This window comes from Nerophis ophidion, linkage group LG26 (assembly GCF_033978795.1).
Source record: "Nerophis ophidion isolate RoL-2023_Sa linkage group LG26, RoL_Noph_v1.0, whole genome shotgun sequence".
NCBI lineage: Eukaryota > Metazoa > Chordata > Actinopteri > Syngnathiformes > Syngnathidae > Nerophis > Nerophis ophidion.
The window spans coordinates 558,428-583,589 of record NC_084636.1 but is presented as its reverse complement, the minus strand read 5'-3'; the positions used below and the strand labels follow the sequence as shown (position 1 = coordinate 583,589).

Sequence of the window (25,162 nt, the reverse complement as noted above, 5' to 3'; positions counted from 1 at the left end):
CCCTGCGCGAAACCATTGATAACATAGCACCGCTAAAGTTAAAAAAGGCTCCAAAAAAGCGCACCCCGTGGTTTACAGAAGAAACTAGAGCTCAGAAATTATTATGCAGAAAGCTGGAACGCAAATGGCGCACGACTAAACTTGAGGTGCACCATCAAGCATGGAGTGATAGTTTAATAACTTATAAACGCATGCTTACCTTAGCTAAAGCTAATTATTACTCAAATCTCATCCACCGTAATAAAAATGATCCTAAATTTTTGTTTAGTACGGTAGCATCGCTAACCCAACAAGGGACTCCTTCCAGTAGCTCCACCCACTCAGCTGATGACTTTATGCAATTATTTAGTAAGAAAATTGAAGTCATTAGAAAGGAGATTAAAGACAATGCGTCCCAGCTACAACTGGGTTCTATTAACACTGATACGATGGTATATACGGCGGATACTGCCCTCCAAAATAGTTTCTCTCGTTTTGAGGAAATAACATTAGAGGAATTGTTACAACGTGTAAATGGAATAAAACAAACAACATGTTTACTTGACCCTCTTCCTGGGAAACTGATCAAGGAGCTCTTTGTATTATTAGGTCCATCAGTGCTAAATATTATAAACTTATCACTTTCCTCGGGCACTGTTCCCCTAGCATTCAAAAAAGCGGTTAATCATCCTCTTCTTAAAAGACCTAACCTCGATCCTGACCTCATGGTAAACTACCGACCGGTGTCTCACCTTCCCTTTATTTCGAAAATCCTCTAAAAAAATTGTTGCGGAGCAGTTAAATGAACACTTAGCGTCTAACAATCTATGTGAAACCTTTCAATCCGGTTTCAGGGCAAATCACTCGACGGAGACAGCCCTCGCAAAAATGACTAATGATCTATTGCTAACGATGGATTCTGATGCGTCATCTATGTTGCTGCTCCTCGATCTTAGCGCTGCTTTCGATACTGTCGATCATAATATTTTATTAGAACGTATCAAAACACGAATTGGTATGTCAGACTTAGCCCTGTCTTGGTTTAACTCTTATCTTACTGATAGGATGCAGTGTGTCTCCCATAACAATGTGACCTCGGACTACGTTAAGGTAACGTGTGGAGTTCCCCAGGGTTCGGTCCTTGGCCCTGCACTCTTCAGCATCTACATGCTGCCGCTAGGTGACATCATACGCAAATACGGTGTTAGCTTTCACTGTTATGCTGATGACACCCAACTCTACATGCCCCTAAAGCTGACCAACACGCCGGATTGTAGTCAGCTGGAGGCGTGTCTTAATGAAATTAAACAATGGATGTCCGCTAATTTTTTGCAACTCAACGCCAAAAAAACGGAAATGCTGATTATCGGTCCTGCTAGACACCGAACTCTATTTAATAATACAACTCTAACATTTGACAACCAAACAATTAAACAAGGCGACACGGTAAAGAATCTGGGTATTATCTTCGACCCAACTCTCTCCTTTGAGGCACACATTAAAAGCGTTACTAAAACGGCCTTCTTTCATCTCCGCAATATCGCTAAAATTCGCTCCATTCTGTCCACTAAAGACGCTGAGATCATTATCCATGCGTTTGTTACGTCTCGCCTCGACTACTGCAACGTATTATTTTCGGGTCTCCCCATGTCTAGCATTAAAAGATTACAGTTGGTACAAAATGCGGCTGCTAGACTTTTGACAAGAACAAGAAAGTTTGATCACATTACGCCTGTACTGTATATACCTTTATATACATATATACATACATATATACCTATACTGTATATACCTTTATATACATATATACATACATATATACCTATACTGGCTCACCTGCACTGGCTTCCTGTGCACTTAAGATGTGACTTTAAGGTTTTACTACTTACGTATAAAATACTACACGGTCTAGCTCCATCCTATCTTGCCGATTGTATTGTACCGTATGTCCCGGCAAGAAATCTGCGTTCAAAGGACTCCGGCTTAATAGTGATCCCCAAAGCCCAAAAAAAGTCTGCGGGCTGTAGAGCTTTTTCATTTCGGGCTCCAGTACTCTGGAATACCCTCCCGGTAACAGTTCGAGATGCCACCTCAGTAGAAGCATTTAAGTCTCACCTTAAAACTAATTTGTATACTCTAGCCTTTAAATAGACTCCCTTTTTAGACCAGTTGATCTGCCGTTTCTTTTCTTTTTCTTCTATGTCCCACTCTCCTTTGTGGAGGGAGTCCGGTCCGATCCGGTGGCCATGTACTGCTCGCCTGTGTATCGGCTGGGGACATCTCTGCGCTGCTGATCAGCCTCCGCTTGGGATGGTTTCCTACTGGCTCCGCTGTGAACGGGACTCTCGCTGCTGTGTTGGATCCGCTTTGGACTGGACTCTCGCGACTGTGTTGGATCCATTATGGATTGATCTTTCACAGTATCATGTTCTCATATGTTCTCATAGTCATCAGTATCATCAGTATCACAGTATCATGTTCTCATAGTCATCATTGTCACCGACGTCCCACTGGGTCATTATTGTCACCGATGTCCCGCTGGGTGTGAGTTTTCCTTGCCCTTATGTGGGCCTACCGAGGATGTCGTAGTGGTTTGTGCAGCCCTTTGAGACACTAGTGATTTAGGGCTATATAAGTAAACATTGATTGATTGATTGATTGATCCATCCATCCATCTTCTTCCGCTTATCCAAGGTCGGGTCGCGGGGGCAGCAGCCTCAGCAAGGAAGCCCAGACTTCCCTCTCCCCAGCCACTTTGTCCAGCTCTTCCCGGGGGATCCTGAGGCGTTCCCAAGCCAGCTGGGAGACATAGTCTTCCCATCGTGTCCTGGGTTTTCCCCGTCGCCTCCTACCGGTTGGACGTGCCCTAAACACCTCCCTAGAGAGGCGTTTGGGTGGCATCCTGACCAGATGCCCGAACCACCTCATCTGGCTCCTCTCGATGTAGAGGAGCATCGGCTTTACTTTGAGTTCCTCCCGGATAGCAGAGCTTCTCACCCTATCTCTAAGGGAGAGCCCCGCCACCTGGCAAGGGAAACTCATTTAGGCCGCTTGTACCCGTGATCTTGTCCTTTCGGTCATGACCCAAAGCTTGTGACCATAGGTGAGGATGGGAACGTAGATCGACCGGTAAATTGAGAGCTTTGCCTTCCGGCTCAGCTCTTTCTTTATCCTCTGTGATAAAGAGGAGATAAACAAGGCAGCCCTTCTTTAGTTGCCACCTTGTTTTATAAGATAGTATTGCCTTTGCACATGTCAAGTGTTTAATATCAACACAAAAACCGGGCTTTGGAGCAATGTTCATGGACTGTAGTATTTGGCTTGTTAGCTTCCCTTCGCAGGTAAGCGATGATGGTCATGGAAAGAGTTGTTTGTTGCCAAGTATTGAACATTTTCTGGCATCCAAAATCAATCAGTTTAAATGCATTGTTGCAGCTCAATGATCTATGAGCACGTCATGTAATGCGCATTTGCGAGACTGGCGGATGTAGACCGCGGCTGTTTGGGGGGTTGTGTCCGCTGTGTGGAGAATCTGCCAGTCATTCTCCAGGTGGGTGTGTCACTGCTGTAATATTCTTTTTTTTTTACATATATATTTTCGCGATCCACCTGTCGGGTCCCAAATATCAACTGGTCAATTGCGCTCCACGGGTTGGCGACCCCTGCTGTTCACTATATAACTGTGATGCAAACCATTTTACGCTGCATTTCAAGTGTTCTAGTCTTAGTTTACCCTGGAGGCAGTAACGCCTAAAAAGACATGTCATACCTTTGTACAGTTTGTTGAAAGCCGGCGTGTCGAAGGGCCGCTGCAGGTGAGAAAAGTCGACTGAAGGTTCCGCGCTGCAAAAACAGCAACATTAAGCAATTATTGTTTTCCTGATGTCAAGGATTAGTATTTTGCTTTGTTTCTTCTTTTGTCCAGTGCAGTAATATTTTAAAGTGTAAATGCTAGGAGTGAAATGTATAAACATAACAAGGTTTCATAAACAGTTTCAAAAACACAGCTGAGGTTTCTCAAAAAGGTTCATTATGTCTTCTTACTGAAAATACTTTTTAGTTTCTTCTTGTCGGACAAGATATATCGTATTTTTTTGACTATATGTCACAGTTTTTTCATAGTTTGGCCAATGCGACTTATACTCAGGAGCAACTTATGTGTGAAATTATTCACACATTACCGTAAAATATTAAATAATATTATTTATCTCATTCACGTAAGAGACTAGACGTATAAGATTTCATGGGATTTATGGATTAGGAGTGACAGATAGTTTGGTAAAGGTATAGCATGTTCTATGTGTTATAGTTATTTGAATGACTCTTAGCATAATATGTTAGGTTAACATAGCAGGCACCTTCTCAGTTGGTTATTTATGCCTCATATAACGTACACTTATTCAGCCTGTTGTTCACTATTTTTTATTTATTTTAAATTGCCTTTCAAATGTCTATTCCTGCTGTTGGATTTTATCAAATAAATTTCCCCCAAAAATGTGACTTATACTCCAATGCGACTTATGTGTTTTTTTTCCTTCATTATTATGCATTTTCGGGAGCTGAGAGTGATGATGTTATGAAAGCTTCTTACTTGTTGGGGATATGAATGAAGATCTCTCTAACCCACTGCTCCAGTGTGTCCAGTGTCTCTGAACAGGAAGAAGATGATGTCAATGGATGGTGGCAGGCCTCTCTGGAGGAGGTGTTGGTGTTGGCAAAAACAAACCTTTAGACTGAACAGCGAGCGTCATGTAATGAGCGGAGTAGTATCTCCTCCAGAAGTCTCGCAGCCGCTGGTACGTGTTGATTCCCTTCTCTTTGGGCTCCTGTTTCAATGTCTGAGCATTTCCTAAAAGGAAATCACACTTTTTTTGTCATTCCACCACAAAGCAAGATTGGGGAGAAAGTGTGCATGCGAGGCAGCTGCAGGGCGGAGAATCTTTCACACAAGACCAAAGGCAGCGAGACAGTCTTATTTTGTGGTCTAAAATTGTTGGCCTTAGTTATCGTCAATGACTTATTTTCCACTAATTAAATCAGGAGGATAACTAATCAAAACATACTGCACCTAATTACTGTTACTCTTGAAGACTGTAGAGCAGGAGCAAGACAACTTACTTTACCACTACTTTTGTAGTAAACCATGGGCGAGCTTGCCTGTCAATTTAATGAGTGCACTTTAACTGATGTGTTTGGCACACTGTTGAGCAATTATTTGCACAACGCAAAAGAGCAGATTTGTCATTTTTGTCACAAAGAAAGACGGGTATGTGAGATATATATATCTAATCAGGTCCTAGATCTACAACACTGGTTGCTGTACTTAAACAGGACAGTAGCCAAGACACAAATTGTGAACACCCTGGGTAGTTATACACGAGGGCTGGGAATCTTTGGTCATTCAATGCAATTCCATTCTTGGGGTAACGATTTGATTCAGAATAGATACCTGATTCAAAACGATTCTCGAGTCACAATCCATACTTTTTAATGCTATTGGGAGCCAGTTCTATGATTAACTACATTTCTCCATAAAAAAGATAAACAGCTGGAATACATTTCTATATTACTTAGAAAAAGATATTTTTTGTTGAATACAATTTTACCCAAACATCTAATAAAGGCAAATAATAGTAAGGCAACAAGAGAAGTATGCAACACTTCTCCTTTTCTAAACTAAATCTGTACCTTCAAACAACATGGACATCCACATCAACAATAGGATTTGCCTGAGATGCTGCACAGGGCAGATCAAATACACAAACACATTTTTTGTTTTTCTCGATTAAGAATCATTACAAATAAGAATCGCGACTCAACCGCAAATCTATTTTATTTTATCTTGTGACACCCCTGTTAAAACTAGTTTATTTCTTGGTAGGACTATAATACATGCACTGTACACTGGCATTGGGAGGGATCTTTTTGTCTTCAACTCCTAATTAGCTAAATAACTAGTAGACCTACATGACAGAATGTACACATTACATTTCAATGATAGAACAGAAAATAGGTAGTGCCTGAACATCATAGTCATACTTGCCAACCTTGAGACCTCCGATTTCGGGAGGTGGGGGCATGGACGTGGTTAAGACTCAAATATTGAATATATATATATAAGAAATACTTAACTTTCAGTTTCAATTCTAGCTATATATATATATATATATATAAATAAAAGAAATACTTGAATTTCAGAGTTCATTTATTTACACATATACACACACAACACTCATTTACTCATTGTTGAGTTAAGGGTTGAAATGTCCATCTTTGTTCTATTCTCTGTCTATTCTACATTCTATTCTATTCTATTCTATGTACAGTAGATGGCAGTATTGTCCTGTTTAAGAGTGTCACAAGTTCACAACATTGCTGTTTAGGCAGACGAACTGCTTTACGGTAGACGAAAAAACGTGACTGCTGTTGTTGTGTGTTATTACCGGGCTGGGAGGACTTTAAAGGGGAACATTATCACCAGACCTATGTAAGCGTATGCAGAAAAAAATACCTTTTTTTTAAACCGAATTCCGAAAAATCTTTTCTCTCGGTTTAGCTCGGTTGGTAGAGTGGCTGTGCCAGCAACTTGAGGGTTGCAGGTTCGATCCCCGCTTCCGCCATCCTCGTCACTGCCGTTGTGTCCTTGGGCAAGACACTTTACCCACCTGCTCCCAGTGCCACCCACACTGGTTTGAATGTAACTTAGATATTGGGTTTCACTATGTAAAGCGCTTTGAGTCACTAGAGAAAAAGCGCTATATAAATATAATTCACTTCACTCTTGCACTCACCGAGGGTGGACGCTCCCCTTTCCTCTCCCTTATCTCTCCTGCTTGCTTCTTTGTTTTGTCTTGTCTTAAATTTCTTGTTGCCTCTTTTTTGCACTGCTCTCCAAATCTAAACATTGGAACTATTTAACTGGCCTCAACAAAATTGACAAGATCTTGGGTTTGGGGGAACCTGCTGTCGTGACGAAGCGGTTGTTGCTGGACACACGACGGACTCTTGGGAGAAGAAGGAGGGCCGCGTGCCTGGCGACACTTTTCTGTCGAGGACGTGAAGATATCCACCTATTCGGAATGATGACAACAGGACATCTGCTGATTGGAGTAAGCGTTGCTCTGGTTTTTCCAAAAATTGGAAGTTGCTGGCAGTCTTCAAAGTACCCCAAAGCTGCCACAAATGATTGGAGGATGCGGGAAGAACTGTGGATTACATCGGACTGTCTACCCCACAGTTTTTGAGGACCAGTCATAGACAATTTTAGAGTGAAAAGCAAATTTTGTTTCCACTCGCATACAAATCATTTTAACTTGGATTGTTTCCCTGGCGTCGAGACTCTACCGAAGATCGCTGCAGCGAAGACACAACAAACTCCCTTTTTCGTCTCTCATGGACACACACCTGTTGTTTTGAACTTTGGATTAGTGACGGAAAATACATCAAGGCCGCGGAACAGAGACACATTATGGGCTTATACACACACACACACACACACACACATCCACAAAAAAATATACGCCACACGTACTCCCCCCCAACCCCCTAATCCCCCTATTCCAACGCCCTCGACGCAAATCCCGCTAAAATTCGCTCCATTCTGTCCACTAAAGACGCTGAGATCATTATCCATGCGTTTGTAACGTCTCGCCTCGATTACTGTAACGTATTATTTTGGGGTCTCCCCATGTCTAGCATTAAAAGATTACAGTTGGTACAAAATGCGGCTGCTAGACTTTTGACAAGAACAAGAAAGTTTGATCATATTACGCCTATACTGTATATACCTTTATATACATACATATATACCTATACTGTATATACCTTTATATACATATATACATACATATATACCTATACTGTATATACCTTTATATACATACATATATACCTATACTGGCTCACCTGCACTGGCTTCCTGTGCACTTAAGATGTGACTTTAAGGTTTTACTACTTACGTATAAAATACTACACGGTCTAGCTCCATCCTATCTTGCCGATTGTATTGTACCATATGTCCCGGCAAGAAATCTGCGTTCAAAAGACTCCGGCTTATTAGTGATTCCTAGGGCCCAAAAAAAGTCTGCGGGCTATAGAGCGTTTTCCGTTCGGGCTCCAGTATTCTGGAATGCCCTCCCGGTAACAGTTCGAGAATGTACCTCAGTAGGAGCATTTAAGTCTCACCTTAAAACTCATTTGTATACTTTAGCCTTTAAATAGACCTCCTTTTTAGACCAGTTGATCTGCCGCTTCTTTTCTTTTTCTCCTATGTCCCACTCTCCCTTGTGGAGGGGGTCCGGTCCGATGACCATGGATGACGTACTGGCTGTTCAGAGTCGGGACCCAGGATGGACAGCTTGCCTGTGTATCAGCTTGGGACATCCCTGCGCTGCTGATCAAATTATTACCAATTATTACTTTGATCCGCCTCCGCCTGGGATGGTTTCCTGCTGGCTCCGCTGTGAACGGGACTCTCGCTGCTGTATTAGATCCGCTTTGGATTGGACTCTCGCGGCTGTGTTGGATCCATTATGGATTGAACTTTCACAGTATCATGTTAGACCCGCTCGACATCCATTGCATTCGTCCTCTCCAAGGTTCTCATAGTCATCATTGTCACCGACGTCCCACTGGGTGTGAGTTTTCCTTGCCCTTAAGTGGGCGTACCGAGGATGTCGTAGTGGTTTGTGTTGTGGTTTGTGCAGCCCTTTGAGACACTAGTGATTTAGGGCTATATAAGTAAACATTGATTGATTGATTGATTGATGGTCAGCGCCTGAGAGCTGCGACCTACCACCATGACCTTGAACTACCTTCCCTCTGTTGCTAGATATCTGGAGATGTATGTTGTAGTATGTATATGTGCTTTGCTATGGAGGTTTTTTCTCACTCCGAACTGGGCCCCCTTAGTAGCCCTGTCTGGATTGTGTTTTTTTACTCATCCTTCCCCAGCATTTACCTTTTTCCCATCTTTTACGGGGCGCCTCACGGCGACCCATCAGCGTTCTTGTTCTGTAACCCTGTACACTGTTTGTTTGTCTAATCTGGAACAGGTTTGTGCTGAAAACAAAGTTTTGTTGTACTTGTTGCAATGACAATAAAGACCTACCAACCTGAACTCTGAATGGGTGAATTTTGGCGGAATAAACGCCTTTCTATTTATCGCTCTCGGAGCGATGACGTCAGAACGTGACGTCACCTAGGTAGTCAATCGGCCATTTTGTCAACCACATTATACACATCGAGTCAAATCAGCTCTGTTATTTTCCATTTTTTCGACTGTTTTCCGTACCTTGGAGACATCATGCCTCTTCGGTGTGTTGTCGGAGGGTGTAACTGTTAACATGTTTCTCCATATACTGGGTTAACGCATGCGCAGTGTTTATGGGCGGGATACGGAGTTAACGCATGCGCAGTGTTGATTGGCGGGAAGGAAAAAGTGTTTCCGGTTTTTCCTCTGTGCGGCAGTTGATTAAAAGTTGTGAACCAGAATAGACGTCGTGTTTATTCACCCATATTTAACATTGGTAGCAGAGGATGGTTGAGGATGGCTGCAAACTATAAAATACCGCCGAGGTTTGACGAGTCCAAGCCATACGAGTGCTGGAAAAATGAAGTTAACATTTGGATGCGCGTTACAGAACTCAATAAGAAAAAGCAAGCACTGGCTGTGGCTTTGGGACTTGAAGGGAGAGCCAGAGAAATCGCAATGGAGATATCTGCGGAGGAGTTGGACAATGACAACGGTATGACGACATTATTTGCAAAACTGGATGACGTTTTCCTGAAAGAGGAAAAGGATCGTGCATATGAAGCATACACGTACTTCGACCGCATCACCAAAAATATTTCCGTTTCAATGGTGGACTATATTATTGACTTTGAACAGCACTACAAGCGGATGAAAATGTACAATATGACACTCCCTGATGCGGTGTTAGCCTTCAAACTTCTTGACACAGCCTGCCTCGATGAGAAAGACAGGCAGCTAGCACTGACGGCTAACACGGAGCTAAGCTTCTCGTCAATGAAGTCCGCTCTCAAACGGATATTCGGAGGCAAAACAACGGGCAAGTCAAGCGAGATACAACTGAACCAGGACACAGCTTTCCTCACAGAACAGCCACAATGGAGAGGAAGACCAAACACACCGTTTCCACGTGGTCAACGAAGATCGGTGACGCCGTTACCGGGTACAAACCCACTGGATAAGTACGGTAAACGATCACGATGTGCCGTCTGTCAAAGCACATGCCACTGGGCAAAGGACTGCCCGCACAAAAAGCACGAACAAGTAAGATTGACTGAAAATGACAATTTGGATGAAGTTAATATCACGCTGTTAACGAATGATCCCCAGTCTAAAGCTGAGATTTCTATGACTGAAGCAGCAAGCTCAGCGATCATAGACACCGCCTGCACTCGCACAGTGTGTGGAGAAAAGTGGCTTGAAAGTTTTGTACAAAATCCCAATTAAAAGCAGGTAAATAAGCTAAGAAGTACAGAAAGGTCTAGCAACAGAATGTTTCGTTTTGGAGATGGAAATGTGATTCATTCCACCAGAAAAGTGCATCTACCTGCTAAAATAGGATGGACAAAGTGTAACATTGAGACAGAAGTCGTCAAAGTCAATATTCCACTCCTGCTGAGTAAAACATCATTAAAAAAGGCAGGAACTACGTTAGACATAGAAAACGACAGGGTAGTGATGTTTGAGCAGCAGATACCTCTTCAGTTTACCAGCTCAGGACATTACTGTGTAGACATAAGAGACAAAGATGACATGGAATATCAGATTCAAGATTTATGTGCTGAAGATGAAGTCCTGATTGTAACAGAAAACATGTCCACAATCAAGAAGAACAAGGTCCTCCTTAAACTTCACAGACAATTTGGCCATGCATCAGCAGATCGCCTGCATAGGCTAAATCAAAGTTCAGGGAACAAAGACCAGGACTGTCTCAATATTTTGCAACAAATAGTGGATGCATGTCACACGTGCCAAAGATATAGCAAGACAAAGCCAAAGCTAGATGTTGGTTTGCCTCTTGCTTCGGAATACAATGAAACTGTGGCGGTGGACCTGCACGAGCTTGAGTCAGGCATTTGGTATTTACATATAATGGACCATTTCACACGTTTCAGCGCTGGAAATATTGTGAAAACCAAGAAATCTTCTGTAATTGTCAACTCTTTCATCCACACATGGATAAGTGTCCTTGGTCCTCCCAAGAAGCTCTTCAGTGACAACGGAGGAGAATTTAACAATGTAGAGTTCAGGGACATGGCAGAAAACTTCAATATCGAGATCAAAACAACCGCAGGATACAGCCCATGGAGCAACGGACTGTTGGAACGTCATAATCAGACACTCACGAACATCATCCAGAAAGTTAAACACGAAAAAGATTGTGACTGGAGTACTGCCTTGGACTGGGCCTTAATGGCTAAGAACTGCATGCACAGTGTACATGGTTATAGTCCACATCAACTGGTATTTGGTCAAAATCCTAATCTTCCCAATGTATTGGTAAATGAGCTACCTGCACTACAGTGAGCACAAGAGTAGGAGAACACATATCAGCTCTGCATGCCTCAAGGAAGGCTTTTACTGAAGTTGAATGTCCAGAGAGGATAAGAAGGGCATTAAGAAAACAGCTTAGACACACAGATGAAAAATATGAGACAGGAGAAAAGGTTTACTATAAACGAGGAGATAGTGCAGAGTGGAAGGGACCAGGAGTGGTGATTGGTCAAGATGGAGCTGTTGTGTTTGGAAGACATGGAGGTACTCTAGTTAGAGTTCATCATTCACGACTTGATAAGGTGCACACACAGATTAAAGACAAGGAAATGACACAAAGTAAAGTTCACACTGAAACAGGATGTGAAAAACATGAAGAGAACATAACCGCTGATAGTGACACAGATGCTTTACACATACCATCATGTAGCTCAGATAATGAAAAAAACACAGACAGTGAAAGTGAACATGACAGTGATGGAGAGGGAAACACAAGTGAAGGTGTAATTCAAAGTGATGCACCTCAAATTAATCACAGTGCCTGTGATAATCTTCTCCCTGCTTCTAATGTGAAGTTTAAAACAGGACATATTGTAACTTACGTGAAAAGAGATACAAGTGTAACATGTAGGGCTAAAGTACTCAGTAGAGCAGGTAAAGCAACAGGAAGCTATAAAAACTGGTATAATGTGCAGCATATTGAGCCGGATGGCAGTACTGGACTAAAAGAGGCTGTTGACATGTCGTGTGTACAGCATCTTAACACTGAGTCAGCTGTCGGGGAGGCTGATGTACTCATAACAAAAGACATATCATTTGATGCAGCCAAACAGGCAGAGATAGAAAGCTGGAAAAGCAATAATGTTTTTGAAGAGACTGAAAATACAGGACAAAAGTGTATCTCCACTAGGTGGGTCTGTAGTCTCAAAGAAAGTGACACTGGTATTGTACCCAAAGCCAGACTTGTAGCAAGGGGGTTTGAAGAACTTAATTTAAAAAATCTACAAAAAGATTCACCAACCTGTGCTTCTGAATCTCTACGGCTATTGCTAAGTGTCATTTGTCAAAATCATTGGAAAGTCCATTCCATGGACATTAAGTCTGCCTTTTTACAGGGTATGGAGTTGTCGAGAGACATTTATGTCCACCCTCCTCCAGAAACTAACTGTAAGGGGGTTATTTGGAAACTAAAGAAGTGTGTGTATGGGCTTGCTGATGCATCTCTCTATTCATACAACAAGGTGAAGGAAATCATGCTGAGCACAGGTGGTAAAGTGTCACAGGTAGACCCAGCAGTATTTTATTGGCTGGATGATGAAAACACAGTGACAGGTGTACTCGCATGTCACGTAGATGATTTTATGTGGGCAGGCTCATCAAACTTTTCAGAAAATGTGATCCCTAAACTGAAGTCTGAGTTCCAAGTGGGACGTGAGGAACATGACAATTTCTGCTATTTGGGAATGGATATTGAAACTGTTAATGATTGTGTAGAGTTGCATCAGCACAGCTACATTGAAAGTCTGCACCCCATTCACTTACAGCCAGTCCGTGCTCTAGAAAGAGATGCTCCTCTTAATGAAACAGAAAAAGAACAACTCAGATCAAAAATAGGACAGATACTCTGGGTTGCAAAACAGACAAGACCTGACGTAATGTTTGATTCTTGTAGTCTGGCCTCTAGTCTAAAGAATGCGACTGTGCAATCAATTCACAATGCTAATAAGTTAGTTCGTAAACTTAAAGCTGAAAAAGTGACTTTAAAATTTCAACATTTGGGAAATGATAGTGCCTTAAACCTAACTGTATTCAGCGATGCTTCATTAGGAAATCTTCCTGATGGAGGTACACAAGAGGGCATGTTGATCACCCTAATGGGAAAAGGAGGTAAATTCTTCCCCCTTTTCTGGCAGTCCAAGAGAATTCGACGTGTGGTTCGAAGCACCCTTGCCGGAGAAACTTTGGCCATGTCGGATGGAATAGACAATGCAGTGTTTCTTGCCACCCTCTATTCTGAGCTCACTACTGGCACCGCTGGTCTAAATGCTCCAGCGTTACTTTGTGTGACTGATAATCATTCTCTCTATGATGCTCTTCGATCAACAAAACAGGTAACAGAGAAAAGGCTTCGGTTAGATATAAGTGGCATCAAAGAACTTATTCACAACAAAAAAAATACAAAAGGTACTTTGGTCAGCAACAAAAGCTCAACTGGCTGACTGTCTTACGAAAAAGGGGGCATCACCCTTGATGCTTTCGAAAGCATTGAGTGAAGGAAGATGGGTTCTTACCTAAGTTGATTGTATTGTTTCTGTTGTTTAAAAGACATGTATTTGTTCTTAAGAAACATGTGCTATTTATTTTTTTTATATAAAAGATAGGGAGATTGTTAACATGTTTCTCCATATACTGGGTTAGCGCATGCGCAGTGTTTATGGGCGGGATACGGAGTTAACGCATGCGCAGTGTTGATTGGCGGGAAGGAAAAAGTGTTTCCGGTTTTTCCTCTGTGCGGCAGTTGATTAAAAGTTGTGAACCAGAATAGACGTGTTTATTCACCCATATTTAACAGTAACAACACCATCAAGGACGGATTCAAGTTGATTTACGTAGAATGTGCATCGATTAGCAAGGCATGCTAATCGATGCTAACATGCTATTTACCGGCGATGCTAAGACAGACATGGCACAGAGATGTATGGATAACCTGCAGATACATTTCCAACGATAAAGTCAAATAAATCACAAAGGTGAGTTTTGTTGATGTTGTTGACTTATGTGCTAATCAAACATATTTGGTCGCTGCATGACTGCTATTTAGGCTAGCTGCATGTACATTTGTAGCTATATTTACATCCAGCGTTTCCTTCCACCCACATTTAATGCCAAACAAACACTTACCAATCGACAGATTTAAGTTGATCCAGTGTCACAAGATGCGAAACTTCCGATCGTTGGTCTGCACATTTTACCGGCGATGCTAAGGCAAACATGGTCGAAGAGCGTCAATAGCTATTCGCTCAATAGCTTCCGTTTCTTCTTCAATTTCGTTTTCGCTATCTGCCTCCATACTCCAACCATCCGTTTCAATACATGCGTAATCTGTTGAATCGCTTAATCCGCTGAAATCTGAGTCTGAATCCGAGCTAATAGCTTGCTGTCCTATCCACCATTTGTTTGTATTGGCATCGCTATGTGACGTCACAGGAAAATGGACAGTATCTTCGCAGATAGCGAAAATCAGGGACTTTAAAGCATTTTTTAGGGATATTCCGGGACGGGTAAAATTTGGGAAAAAAATTCCAAAAATAAAATAAGCTACTGAGAACTGATTTTTATTGGTTTTAACCCTTTTGAAATTGTGATAATGTTCCCCTTTAATGAAACTGCCTAACAATAAACCCACATAAGAAACCAAGAACTCGCCCTCGATCATTCTAGTTATGACGTCATTGGGTAGGCTTGCTCTTCATATTGTGGGAAAGACTGTCGACGCGTCACTCAGGTCGCATGGAGCTGAAGGGGGTGTGGCCTCCAGCTCCGCCTGAATTTTGGGAGATTTTCAGGAGAGGCGCTGAATTTCGGGAGTCTCCCGGAAAATCCGGGAGGATTGGCAATTATGATCATAGTTCACATAGGATTTCTCCAAGTTGTGTACTCCAAATTGCCAACAGTTAACGTATACAACTTTTTAATGCTCAACTTTATATTTTAGTCGACTAAAACTTGACTAAAGCTACAGTAAATCCATTTAGATGACTAAAATATGACTGAAACATTTTTGTGGCTAAAATCTGCTGTCACAACTAAGATGACCAAGCGGTTCTTACCCCAGCAGAACTTGCTCATCGGATGTCCCGGGACGGCCAAGCTTCCAAATAACATCTCCTTACGATGTGAGTCCGAAGGCCTGGCTAACTGATATTCTGAGCACGACAGGAGAGAATACACAACCTTAAAAAGGTATTACATGCATGCCGTAAGTGGACCGACAATGAATGATGTCATCACGGACTAACCGCTGTCCACCGCCTCCACCTCCCTGTCGATGGCGTCTTCAATCATCAGAGGACAGATGAAGAACTGCGCCCACCTGGAACACAAAAAGGTATCCAGCAGACACTAGTAAGTTCTGGAGGAGGTGGCGAGCTCACCTGTCGAGCGCCTCCCTGAAATGTTTCTTCTGTACGTCAAACTGGAAGATGGTTCTCTCGCAGTCCGTGGAGGCATTGTCACTTCCACCGTGCTTCTTGAGGAAGGCGTCGAAGCCGTTCTCCGCCGGATACTTCTCGCTACCCATGAACACCACTGAAGAGGAAGAGAAGGGAAAATGAGGAGGTGAAGGAACAGAGGAACGACGCCACTGCATATATTGAAGACAGTCTGAGGCCATTAAATGGCAACAAGGACTTTAGATTGAAGATGTTCCTCTTTAACAAGCCTGATATTTTTTACAATGACTAAATCTTCTTCCTTGGCCATTATTTTCCACAACAAAAATAATAACTTAATAAAAGAGATTTATGTCCACGCTCTTCCAATTGGCTAACCATGGCTTGTCCACCTAGCCCAAAATCCAAACCAAAAGTAGCCGCTGCCTTAACATTTACATGTGACAAAAAGAAAAATAGGCGCTAAAGGTTTTTAATCTTGACGACAAAAACAGTAAACACTTGGTTCATGCGCAAATAGCAAATCAAAAGAAAGTTGTTAGTGGATGTGGTAAAATCATGCTGTGCGACAAGGCAGTAGTAATTTCAACTTACAGGGTTTCCCTTTAATGTAATTGAATGTGGCGCATTTTTATTATCGCCACACCTTGAAAATAAGGGCTTTTTTCTACTCAAAAACTAATTCAAGTAATATATTGTAACCCCCAGAAGAAATCACACAAAGTCTTATGCTATTTTTAACTTTTATTACCAATCTTACGGCCCAACTCCAACAGGTTTTACCGCCCATGAAAAGACTTTAGTTTCCTTCCCCGCCGGACACACAACAACACATCCTCATTCTCCGCTAATCACCTTTCAGGCACAGACGGTGTTTTTGTAAACATGGGACAAACTGACATCTAATCCAAACCACACGAACATAAAACGTCAACATTAGCTGGTCATTACAGTATGATTTGATATACACATAGCCTATTATTTGTGCACTATTGAAACTTGACCACCAAAAAAAGACTTTGATCACCAAAAACCATGCTACCGAAACCGAATGTAAAAAAAAAAAAATGCACTGGAGCGTTGTCAGCATGTCTGCAATGTGGACGTGATTTTTATATATATTGCAGATATACCTGCACGTAGGGTGTGGCGGTATATGGAGTTTGTAAGATATATATATATATTTTTTTTAAACGAGATATGAATTAAGAAAATATCGTAATACCAATATCATTTATTTCACGTTAAAATGACCAATATAAGGGAATATTCAAGCAAGCGATTTATATGTTTAAAAAAGTAGTGGAATATGGCAATACAGTGACATTAAAAAATATTTTTTATTAATTTGTCAATAAAATTGTTATATCTAAACCTCTGTATAACAACATAAGCTTATTAAGCTTAAAAGAAACAACACAGCAGTCTTTCCTGGTCTCCCAGCGTGGTTCTAGTGAAGCTAGGTGCTACACACGCTCCATCATATCCTGCTATGGCAAAAACATCATTGTCCCTGAGGTCACAAGTGGTCATTAAAAGTCATTAAAAGTCTGTCAACACTTGAAAAAATCTCAATAAAGTACCTTGTACAAAAAGCAGCAACAATTGAAAAGCTAGCAAAATTATTTCAAATAGTGTGTCAAACAAGTGACTGATTATTTTTTGGGAGAGGGGTCAAGTTATACCAGGGATTGGCAACCCAAAATTTTGAAAGAGCCACATTGGACCAAAAATACAAAAACACATCTGTCTGGAGCCGCAAAAAATGAAAAACCGTATGTAAGTGTTAAAATGAAGTAGGGGTGTAACGGTACACAAAAATTTCGGTTTGGTACGTACCTCGGTTTAGAGGTCACGGTTCGGTTCATTTTCGGTACAGTAAGAAAACAACAAAGTATACATTTTTGGGTTATTTATTTACCAAATTTGTAAACAATGGCTTCATCCTTTTAACATTGGGAACACTATAATAATTCTGCCCACGTTAATCCACATTAAACTGCCTCAAGTTGTTGCTTTGATTAAATACAATGGCAAAAAACTTTCTTCTACATATAAAAAGTGCAACATTAAACAGTTTCCATTGAAACTGTTTAATGTCAACTCATCATGCTTAATTTATTACAGCATTTGGGAAGCCTGTAGTTGACTTTTATTATGTAAATGTTGTATTTTTATCAACATGTGATAGCAGGGACCATGCTATTCAAAACTAGGCTGCTACATTACTAATGATTCATGTAACTATAGCTGCAAAATAGTACAATAGAAATAGGAGAGACTATTCATCCCTAAACACAATAGAGTTCAATGAAATAACAGACAGACAGGGCTTTGCTACCCCTAACACACACACACACACACACACACACACACACACTGCTGCTCCTAACAGACACACACACACACACACACACACACACACACACACACACACGCACGCACACACTAACACACACACACAGCAAAATGAGCTAACGTTACGCTAAAAGCTAATTAGCCTTCACCTCAAGCCTATACTGTGAGCTAGCTGAGCTGCAGTTTAAGTTTCTAGAAGGTCAACGGGCTCATAGTGATGTTTGTAATAGTTGTGACTGGGAAGTGTTTAGTATAATTTGGGTAGAGTCCGCTGCTCCCCTGCTAAAGAAATATCTGCTCGACGCTAAAGCATGGACTACATCGCTCTGAAAATGCACTGCTGATTGGCTTTGTATGTAACCAATCAGATGGTTGTGTGGGCGGGACAATGCTGGGTGCTCACTACTCAGACAGAGGCAGAAAGCAGAGCAGCTTGTGAAGACTTCTGCTTCCAAACTCGTTCCGTACGCCCGCCTGCCGAACTGAAACCCCCGTACCGAAACGGTTCAATACAAATACATGTACCGTGACACATGATGTAAGTGTCCATATTAGCGTACTATCAAAATGCCTTTGATGATGTAAGTGTCTATATTAGTTATATTAGCCTACTATCAAAATGACTTTAAAAGTCTTATATAAGTGTTATAATGAAGACAACACATGATGTAAGTGTCTATATTAGCCTACTATCAAAATGCCTTTAAAAGTCTTATATAAGTGTTATAATGGCTATGAGTTGTTGTTTTTTTCCCTTGGCCTCAGTCTGCACCCCCACTCCAGGGCCTAGGCTAAGACCGATTTTTTATTTTATTTTAATCTTCTATTTTTTCCTCCTCCCCCCCTTGTTTACCTGTATGTCATCTTTTTTGTAAGGGGCGCTGGAAGCTGGCAGACCCGTCAGCGATCCTGTTCTGTCTCCCTGTAATGTTTGTCTGATCTTGAATGGGATAGTGCTGAAAATTGTAATTTTCCTGAAGGAACTCTCCTGACGGAATAAATAAAGTACTATCTATCTATCTAATGAAGACAACACATGATGTAAGTGTCTATATTAGCCTACTATCAAAATGCCTTTAAAAGTCTTATATAAGTGTTATAATGAAGACAACACATAATGTAAGTGTCTATGCCCTGTCATGGTCCAAGTGTAATGCCCCCACTCGACATCTATTTCATAAATATCATCTCTTAAGACAGACAGAGTTCAATATTTATCAAAATGCTTGTTTAACCTATCAAGTCATTTACAGGCTGAATCTTAGGCTCTGTAGTTTGGTTCCTATCTACCATCCCCAGCATGCCCACAACACTCCTAACTTAGATCTGATAACAGGTAAACATGGTCTACTGGCTTGTACCGCTCACAGTGTCGTATGCAGGGGACCAAAGATCTGGAACCAGCTTAATGAGAGCCTCAAGATGCTGTATCCATTCTCCAACTTCAAAAAGAAACTGAAAACTTACCGATTAACCACATATCTTTAATGCCTCATGTGGGGTAGACTGCTGTTGGGTTTTGCATGGTTGAATGAATGTATGTATGTATGTATGTATGTATGTGTGTGTGTGTGTGTGTATGTATGTATGTATGTATGTGTGTGTGTGTGTGTATGTATGTATGTATGTATGTATGTATGTGTGTGTGTATGTATGTATGTATGTGCTTGCTTTGGTACTATTATCTTGTGTTTATCATATAGCGTTGTTGTTGTTTTGTTTTTGTTGTTGTGCTTGCTACCATGTTTCATCTTTCCATGTATATACTGTCCTTTGGACCCCCTGTCAAAAGCTTCTTCTCGCTTATTTGGGGGACCCTTTCACGTACCAACATCTTTAAATGATGACATTCACCACTATTGTAAATGTTGTATGGTTTTGTGAATAAACTTGTAAACTTATATTGGCCTACTATCAAAATGCCTTTAAAAGTCTTATATAAGTGTTATAATGAAGACAACACATGATGTAAGTGTCTATATTAGCTATATTAGCCTACTATCAAAATGATTACAAGTCGCAGGCTGACGCAAATCTTCGTTGACAGAAAGGTTGATATGTAATATTTATTCTACACATTTTTTCAACATTGGAACCCATTAGCAAATCAGAGGCTAATCAGAAGGTGAGATAACTCCTGCAAATGAGTGTCTCAGAATGGCTAAAGGTATAGATGTGTGTGTCCAAGTTAAAGAAAACAGCGGACTGTCTTCTTCTAATATATTAGTTACAATCTTTGCAAGCAAGGTAACGTATGCTGTGGTCTGGAACAACATGGCACACAAACAACTATGAGAAACGCAGACAATATAATACAGATAATGTGTCATGACACATGCAAATATAAATTACACACAGAGAGGATAAAAGTAAAGGATATTAAATGAGCTCAATTATAGCTAAAAACGAGGCATAATGATGCAATATGTACATACAGCTAGCCTAAATAGCATGTTAGCAGTGAATAGCTTGCAGTTTTGCAGTGACCAAATATGTCTGATTAGCACTCCAACAAGTCAATAACATCAACAAGGTTCAGCTTTGTGCATTCAGGCACAGCATAAAACGTTTGGTGGACAAAATGAGACAAGGAACGAGTGCATGTAAACAAACTGTTGCATCACAGTCCATACTATGGTGAGTTCAAGGACCGCCAAAAGGAGGACAAAAGTGTGATGAGTGAAGCAGACACACCAACATATTCAACAGTGCTAGCTCTAACAATTGGGAAGCTTTGTGTCATGTTTGTTCTCAAACTAAAAACAAAAACATAATTTTTCCGCCATCTTTTTCTATTTTCAATCCTTTTTCAAAAATGCTCCAGGGAGACACTGGGGCAGCACTAAAGAGCCACGGGCTGCTTTGTGGGAAGTGTGAATGATTTATGGAGCAGGACTTACTGTGCTCAAGGAAGTGGGCGAGGCCAGGGAGGTCGTCAGGGTCACTGAAGCTACCCACATTGATGCACAATGCAGCCGCAGCCTGGACACACACACACACACACACACACACACACACACACACACACACACACACACACACACACACACATTAAATCTATGATAATTCATCCATTATTTGTCTCCCACCTGCTTCTCTTTCTTCTTCTTGGCTACATTGTCCTCATCCAGCTCGTCAAAGTCGCTGTCCTGTTCCTCCTCTTCATTTTCCTCCTCTTCCTCTTCTGATCCCTCACCAGAATCTTCTTCACTGTCCTCCCCCTCGTCCCCAGCCTCCCCCTGGCCCACTTCCTCTCCGTTGCCATCAGTCCTGCTGAAGTCGGAGATGAGCAAGGCTCTCAGGCCGTTACTGAGCTGGATAAATCTGCATGGGAAAGCACACACCAGATGAAGATTGCTCACTTCATCCCACGCTCCCTCCCACCTGTATTTCTTAGGGTCACTGGGCGATTTGATGATCTCCGGGTCTCCCTGGTCGTCAGACTCCGCAGTCCTAAAATCCTGCTGAGTTGGGGGCTCACCTTGGTCTGGAGCACAGACCTGCTGAGGTGGGGGTTGACCTAGGTCTGGAGCACAGACCTGACCTGACGTGTTGCCAGCGCCGACTGACTTGTTGGTCTGAGGCATTCTCACAGTGCTGCAACATGGAGAGATTCTTTACTGTTGTTTCTTACATTCTCACACAGTGCTGCAACATGCAGACATTCACACATTCTTTACTGTTGTTTCTTACATTCTCACACAGTGCTGCAACATGCAGATATTCTTTACTGTTGTTTCTTACATTCTCACACAGTGCTGCAACATGCAGATATTCACACATTCTTTACTGTTGTTTCTTACATTCTCACACAGTGCTGCAACATGCAGATATTCTTTACTGTTATTTCTTACATTCTCACACAGTGCTGCAACATGCAGATATTCACACATTCTTTACTGTTGTTTCTTACATTCTCACACAGTGCTGCAACATGCAGATATTCACACATTCTTTACTGTTGTTTCTTACATTCTCACACAGTGCTGCAACATGCAGATATTCTTTACTGTTATTTCTTACATTCTCACACAGTGCTGCAACATGCAGATATTCACACATTCTTTACTGTTGTTTCTTACATTCTCACACAGTGCTGCAACATGCAGATATTCTTTACTGTTATTTCTTACATTCTCACACAGTGCTGCAACATGCAGATATTCTTTACTGTTGTTTCTTACATTCTCACACAGTGCTGCAACATGCAGATATTCACACATTCTTTACTGTTGTTTCTTACATTCTCACACAGTGCTGCAACATGCAGATATTCTTTACTGTTATTTCTTACATTCTCACACAGTGCTGCAACATGCAGATATTCACACATTCTTTACTGTTGTTTCTTACATTCTCACACAGTGCTGCAACATGCAGATATTCACACATTCTTTACTGTTGTTTCTTACATTCTCACACAGTGCTGCAACATGCAGATATTCTTTACTGTTATTTCTTACATTCTCACACAGTGCTGCAACATGCAGATATTCTTTACTGTTGTTTCTTACATTCTCACACAGTGCTGCAACATGCAGATATTCACACATTCTTTACTGTTGTTTCTTACATTCTCACACAGTGCTGCAACATGCAGATATTCTTTACTGTTGTTTCTTACATTCTCACACAGTGCTGCAACATGCAGATATTCTTTACTGTTGTTTCTTACATTCTCACACAGTGCTGCAACATGCAGATATTCACACATTCTTTACTGTTGTTTCTTACATTCTCACACAGTGCTGCAACATGCAGATATTCACACATTCTTTACTGTTGTTTCTTACATTCTCACACAGTGCTGCAACATGCAGATATTCACACATTCTTTACTGTTGTTTCTTACATTCTCACACAGTGCTGCAACATGCAGATATTCACACATTCTTTACTGTTGTTTCTTACATTTACACACAGTGCTGCAACATGCAGATATTCTTTACTGTTGTTTCTTACATTATCACAGAGTGCTGCACATGCAGATATTCACACATTCTTTACTGTTGTTTCTTACATTCTCACACAGTGCTGCAACATGCAGATATTCACACATTCTTTACTGTTGTTTCTTACATTCTCACACAGTGCTGCAACATGCAGATATTCACACATTCTTTACTGTTGTTTCTTACATTTACACACAGTGCTGCAACATGCAGATATTCTTTACTGTTGTTTCTTACATTATCACAGAGTGCTGCACATGCAGATATTCACACATTCTTTACTGTTGTTTCTTACATTCTCACACAGTGCTGCAACATGCAGATATTCACACATTCTTTACTGTTGTTTCTTACATTCTCACACAGTGCTGCAACATGCAGATATTCACACATTCTTTACTGTTGTTTCTTACATTCTCACACAGTGCTGCAACATGCAGATATTCACACATTCTTTACTGTTGTTTCTTACATTTACACACAGTGCTGCAACATGCAGATATTCTTTACTGTTGTTTCTTACATTCTCACAGAGTGCTGCACATGCAGATATTCACACATATTCTTTACTATTGTTTCTTCGACAAACATCCCATCTTCAGTTTTCAGCTACTGTATTAAGATGCATTATATGTTTAAACGAGATGAATTGTGTAAAAAAGAAGACAAGAGGCTTGAGTTTGTCATGTTAGCTTTGACTTAATCCCGGTGCCGAATCAAGCTAGCTATCTTAAATCTGCCTTGAAAAGACGCGTGGATTCCGTGGCTCAGCAGCCTATTACGTCACATGTCGTCCACAATACGACACAGCACTTGGAAATCAATCAAATAGATCATTAAGGGACTTACCGACGATTATTTGATGTTGTTGGAGTTAAAGAAGCGCCCAGGCCAACGCAGTCAGGAGCCTCATTGGGAGCCGAAAGGAAGCCTGTGATTGGCTGAGGACGAGCCTTCTCCGCTACAAGGAAGCCTGTGATTGGCTGAGAACGAGCCTTCTCGCTACAACAAGGAAGCCTGTGATTGGCTGAGAACGAGCCATCTCGTTGCAACAAGGAAGCCTGTGATTGGCTGAGAACGAGACTTTCCTGCTACAAGGAAGCCTGTGATTGGCTGAAAACGAGCCTTCTCGCAACAAGGAAGCCTGTGATTGGCTGAGGACGAGCCTTCTCTGCTTCAACAAGGAAGCCTGTGATTGGCTGAAGACGAGCCTTCTCAGCTACAACAGGGCACCTGATTGGTGAACTGATTGACCACTTCCGCTTCTTTCTCACGATTTCAGCAGGTTTTTTTCTGGGTGTGCTTTATTTATCTATTCATTTATTTCAAGTGCAGGAATTGTCTCCAGCACTCCCGCCACCCCGAAAGTGACAAGCGGTAGAAACATGGATGGATGGAATTGTACAGAGAAAGAATTCCAATGTAAAACATGAGTACCAATTGTCACATATGCATGTCCACTAGATGGCACTATTGTCCTGTTTAAAAGGTGTCACAACATGGCTGTTTACGGCAGACCAACTGCTTTACGGTAGACGGAAACGTGACTGTTGTTGTGTGTTGTTCCCGCGCTGGGAGGACGTGAATGAAAACTGCCTAACAATACATTAATTAATGAAAACTGACTAACAATAAATTAATTAATGAAAACTGCCTAACAATAATTTAATTAATGAAAACCGCCTAACAATAAATCAATGAAAACTGCCTAACAATAAATTAATGAAAACTGCCTAACAATAAATTAATTATTGAAAACTGCCTAACAATAAAGTTTATTGTAGGCAGTTTATTGAATAAACCCACATAAAGAAACCGAGACCTCGCCCTCGATCATTCTACACTAATTATAAGATGAGAGGTGCCTTTTAATAAAGAATCACATCTATGAATGTCAAAGTCATAATGAAATAAAAAAGGTCAAATAAAATGAAAAGTTACAAATGTTAGAAGAAAAGGTCATAAATATGGAAATTATGAGATCAACAAATTTACCATTTAACATTGTAGGCAATAATCGTATATAAATTGAGTCGAAATGAAAAGAAAGTCAAGATTATGAGATAAAAAGTAAATTGTGAGATAATACATCGAAATAATGAGATAATAAAGTTAAAACTTTGAGATTATCAATCGACTTTCTTTTTTAGGGCTTCCATAGATTTTGGCTTTTCAAA

General features: G+C 41.1%; 1 protein-coding gene across 1 annotated transcript in view; it reads right to left on the bottom strand.

The window, feature by feature from the left end:
- Positions 1 to 23,963, bottom strand: part of LOC133543804 (nardilysin-like) — a 46,583-nt gene extending 22,620 nt beyond the window's left edge. The window contains exons 1-10 of the mRNA XM_061888598.1: positions 23,835 to 23,963; positions 21,418 to 21,630; positions 21,123 to 21,357; positions 20,934 to 21,015; positions 15,658 to 15,811; positions 15,523 to 15,596; positions 15,334 to 15,429; positions 4,706 to 4,828; positions 4,571 to 4,628; positions 3,749 to 3,822 (exon numbers count right to left, since the gene is read on the bottom strand). Coding sequence (XP_061744582.1) covers positions 3,749 to 3,822; positions 4,571 to 4,628; positions 4,706 to 4,828; positions 15,334 to 15,429; positions 15,523 to 15,596; positions 15,658 to 15,811; positions 20,934 to 21,015; positions 21,123 to 21,357; positions 21,418 to 21,620 — 1,099 coding nt within the window. The 5' untranslated portion in view covers positions 21,621 to 21,630; positions 23,835 to 23,963. The remainder of the gene's footprint in view (positions 1 to 3,748; positions 3,823 to 4,570; positions 4,629 to 4,705; positions 4,829 to 15,333; positions 15,430 to 15,522; positions 15,597 to 15,657; positions 15,812 to 20,933; positions 21,016 to 21,122; positions 21,358 to 21,417; positions 21,631 to 23,834) is intronic.
- Between the last annotated feature and the right edge of the window lie 1,199 nt (positions 23,964 to 25,162).